We start from the raw sequence: 3,916 nt of genomic DNA, 5'->3' as shown, positions 1-3,916 counted from the left end.
TATGTACGAACATAAAATGTTACAATGTACACCATAAATTTTATGTCAGAATTTTTTAACATTTTAAAAATTATTTTTTAATTATTTTGTATAATGGGTGCAAATGCTCCTACGAGCCAAAACGCCTCCTCCACATTAAAAGCTCAAATGAGTCATATGTGCTAATTTACGGATTCATGGCGAAACCTTAGCACTAGTGTTGTATTGACAGCTGTATGTATAACTTCGCAGAAATGCAAATGAACACAAAATGCAGTGACTCTCCAATCTTCATAGGTCCATAAGATTCTCTATAATAGTACAACATATCTGAATTCGAACTGGGAGACACAGTCCTAACTTGTTTCATGAAGCCTTTGGATAATTAACCCTCGGCAGCAGCAACACACAAAATATTTAGGTAGATGAAAGAAGAACAAATGGGCAATGAACATACAACACATGCTGAATACAAAGCTGGCCATAAAATATTTTCTCTCGCCCCCAAATGCGACCGAAAATCAGAAGTCCACAGATCCGAGCGACACCTTTGCATTATAAAGGGGCCGTTGATTGAATCGAGGTGCTTACGCAGTCTTCTCTGTCACAAGCTTCTCAATAAGGTTCGCTGCATCCTGCACGGTTGCAATGTCCTGAGCGCTTGTTTCATCGACAGTAATGTTGAACTCTTCCTCGAGGCCCATCACAATCTCAACCTGCAAAAACATAATCGGTGTTATTGGGGTGTCTCCTTTTGTGGTCATGTATGAATGTTGCTGCTTGGGGGACCTGTTGGGGGGCTAGTGCCATTTCTGTTGGATGACTTACCGTATCGAGTGAGTCAGCACCAAGTTCAGAGAATTTCGACTCCGCTGTGACAGGAGTCCCGTCAGGGACTGCCAGCTGCTTCTTGACAATCAAACAAACCTTGTCGACTGTCTCTTTCTTGGCCTGTGCAGCTTCCGTGGCCTGCTCAAGAAACAAGTGAACATCATTACTTCAAATTAGTACATCAAGAATGGTTGTCAGAAGAAATGCTGAAACATTTGCCATCTTTATCCGATAAGTTATCTAAGGGAGTCTTTTTGCTTCACTTATGGTGTGTAGTCTGCAACATGATAGATCATTTGCCATAAAGACTTGCTCATATGTGACGATTTAATTACTGCCAATGCAAACAGTTCTCACCGATTTTTATCTCACACTTGTTTACATATTTTAATAGAGCTCCGCTTCGGTACAGCCCCCTCCCCAAAGTTAAAATGGCAATCTAGTCTTGTCCCATTAATTAGTCCCTAACCATATATGGATATCACGGAAACGTGGTTACCAACTTGTAGTATTGGCAGAACCACTATCAAGGACAGAGAAGAAAACATGTGCCTACCGAACAACAAATCTTGAACCGAAGCTGACTTGGCCTTGAACTGATGGATACAAAGCTCTGGCTATGGAAGGAAACCGAGCTCCGGCTAGAAATCACATTAGTCACCTGAAATGGACCAAGAAGTTGTCTACATAAATGAACTTCTCATATAACAGGCCACAGATAAGGACAGTACTAAAGCAAAAAATAAGTATGAGCTATATCAAATTAAGCATGCTTAGTTGATCAACCAAATGCAAGTTTGTGCGAATAGCTTGAACCAAGATTGATAAAGGACACACACTGCACAACCTTTCCTGACTCATAGGCCATAGGTACATACCATTGATGATCAAATATCAGATATGGAAGGTAAACTCATTCTAGAACTAACGGTAAGCACAGTTACATTCTGAATCTGGAAAATAAAATTAATCCTTGAAAGATAAAAGACAAAGCAAGCAAGGCAGTATAATGAAGCCGACTAAGCTCACAGATTCTAAATTTCTTTACACGACCTCTTGTTTTTTTGTTCTCTGTAATGCACGTTCCAGGACAGCACAACATATATCTTGGTTGGAGTGGTGGTACAACCCCACCACCTAGGTTCAAATCCTCACGGGAGTGAATTTAGACCCCTACAGTTTTTGTTTAAAAATAAGGAATGAGTTACCAGTGTCTTTCAGATGTAAGTGTCCAAGCTTCCTGGTTGGGAACCAACACCAGATTTTCATGTATGACACTCGTGCAATACGAAGGATCACAATACAACCACATGTCAACCAAGTTTCTCAAACACTAGGCCTAACATGAAATCCCATGATGCAGGACACTTCAGGTCATGCCAGAAGCACATGTCAGTACACTTGTAAAAAGGAAGGTCGGTATTTTCTATTCAGTTAACACATCAACGGGGATGTGGACAGCAAAGCATTGGTAAAGAATTGATAATCTAATTCAGCAAGATCTGAAGCATCTGATGTGGTTGGGTGGCTTCCTAGAGCTTTGCATCTGAACCAGGTGGCATTAGAATATTGACCTTAATTTTAAAACAAGCCTAGCTGAGCCATCCGGATCTAGTTGCGACGCTAGTTACGTTAATCGCAGCAATTTTGGAATCTTTGCAGTTTGTAGTAAAATAAACAAAATTGTCAACATATGTTTGTCAATATAGTACTAGCAGCTTTCGATGTGTACATAGGGAAAAAATTCCCAGCACCCTAAGGTTAATTATGAGCTGAAAGGTAACATATCCAAGTTTTTGCAATGTTTCTTATCATACTTGCACAGTTCAAATTAATATCTTTCTCTTACATATGAATATGTGGAGTGAACATATGTGCTCATCTTATGATGTTGTTCAACATGTAGTGATTATAGAATAAACCTCTACAAATTAGTGTGAGAACCTACATACATAAGATTTCTTCTATGAAGCACAGGGAGAAACCTCGCCAAGCCAAGGAAAGCATGTTGACGCTACTAAGTGAACTATTGAATCGAACCAAGAAAGCATCTATCCATCCAACCAAATCAACTAAGAACACACAAGGGACACAAAGAAATCGCCTAGGAATCTCATGAATCACAGACTAAAATGAGTCGAAATGACCGAATCTGTGACAGCGGCCAGTCCGAGAACGGCACCTGGCTGGAGAGCCGCCGGCGGACGGCGGAGGGCGAGAAGGAGGCAACGGCGGCGAGGGTATGCGCCATGGGTTAGCCGGTCGAGCTGCTCGGTAGAATTTGGGGGGCGGTGGGAAGAGGCCGGCTAGCAGGTGGAGGAGTGCTGCACTGCTCGGGACGTTCTGCTCGGGGGAGCTTGCCACCAACCAATGCTGGCAATTATAGTGCAGATAGGAGATAAAATAGATAGGCTTCGGATAAAGTGTCCAAAAGCCGTCGATCCACTACACTCCAAGAGAAAAATAGAAAAGGAATATTCAAGTATATTTTATTTTTCTTGCAAGAAAGACATCACAATCTATATATGTGCAAAAATGGATATACATGTGACATGTCATGCCACATTTGTAAAGTTTGCAAGTTTTGGGTGTTTCTTCAACGGCGTGTGATGGTCTTCCTCTAAGCTGTGGGACCCACTCCCTTGTATAAAGGGAAATATAGCCCATCGCTTTATTGATTAAAAATAACATAATACACAAAGATCCCCGCATGCAATCTGGTACAGAATGGAAAACTTGCTAGAGGGAACATTAATACAAGATTTTGCTAAGATGTGTGCTGCTTCATTCAGATTATGCTTCACGTGGATAAACGGAACCAAAGGAGGTGGCAGTGGCCTTGATAAAACTAACTAGTATACCCACCGATGATATGTCCATTACCGTAGCATTGAGGCGCTGGACCAACGAGAGGCAATCCGTTGCGAAGATGACCTTGTCAAAACCTTCGTCACGAGCCAGCAAGAAAACTCGACGAAGAGCCAAAGCTTATGCATCTTCCGGCGGCGCAAGACCCTGTGCCACCAGGCAAGCTCCCAAGTGATCGTGTAACACGACGCCCGCTCGCATTCTCAGATAGTTACGTCCGAATCGACAAGGACTACTC

General features: G+C 42.0%; 1 protein-coding gene across 1 annotated transcript; it reads right to left on the bottom strand.

Annotated features, from left to right (window-relative positions):
- Positions 1-240: 240 nt before the first annotated feature.
- Positions 241-3,189, bottom strand: LOC127299399 (acyl carrier protein 1, chloroplastic). The gene is made up of 4 exons (XM_051329356.2): positions 2,993-3,189; positions 1,367-1,471; positions 808-948; positions 241-695 (listed from the first exon to the last, which is right to left on the bottom strand). The coding sequence occupies exons 1-4, from the start codon at positions 3,059-3,061 to the stop codon at positions 567-569; spliced, it is 444 nt and encodes a 147-aa protein (XP_051185316.1). The 5' UTR covers positions 3,062-3,189; the 3' UTR covers positions 241-566.
- Between the last annotated feature and the right edge of the window lie 727 nt (positions 3,190-3,916).

This window comes from Lolium perenne, chromosome 5 (assembly GCF_019359855.2).
Source record: "Lolium perenne isolate Kyuss_39 chromosome 5, Kyuss_2.0, whole genome shotgun sequence".
NCBI classification, from domain to species: Eukaryota; Viridiplantae; Streptophyta; class Magnoliopsida; order Poales; family Poaceae; genus Lolium; species Lolium perenne.
The sequence above is the reverse complement of the archived record's forward strand: the minus strand, read 5'-3'. Positions and strand labels throughout refer to the sequence as shown.

Bases quoted from the DNA above. Each gene is read 5' to 3' on its own strand.
- LOC127299399 (XM_051329356.2), bottom strand. From the start codon at position 3,061: ATGGCGCATACCCTCGCCGCCGTTGCCTCCTTCTCGCCCTCCGCCGTC. The intron at 949-1,366 runs GTAGGCACATGT...TTTCTTGAGCAG, and splicing joins GGTTCAAGATTTGTTGTTCG to GCCACGGAAGCTGCACAGGC. The intron at 696-807 runs GTAAGTCATCCA...ATGTTTTTGCAG, and splicing joins GTGCTGACTCACTCGATACG to GTTGAGATTGTGATGGGCCT.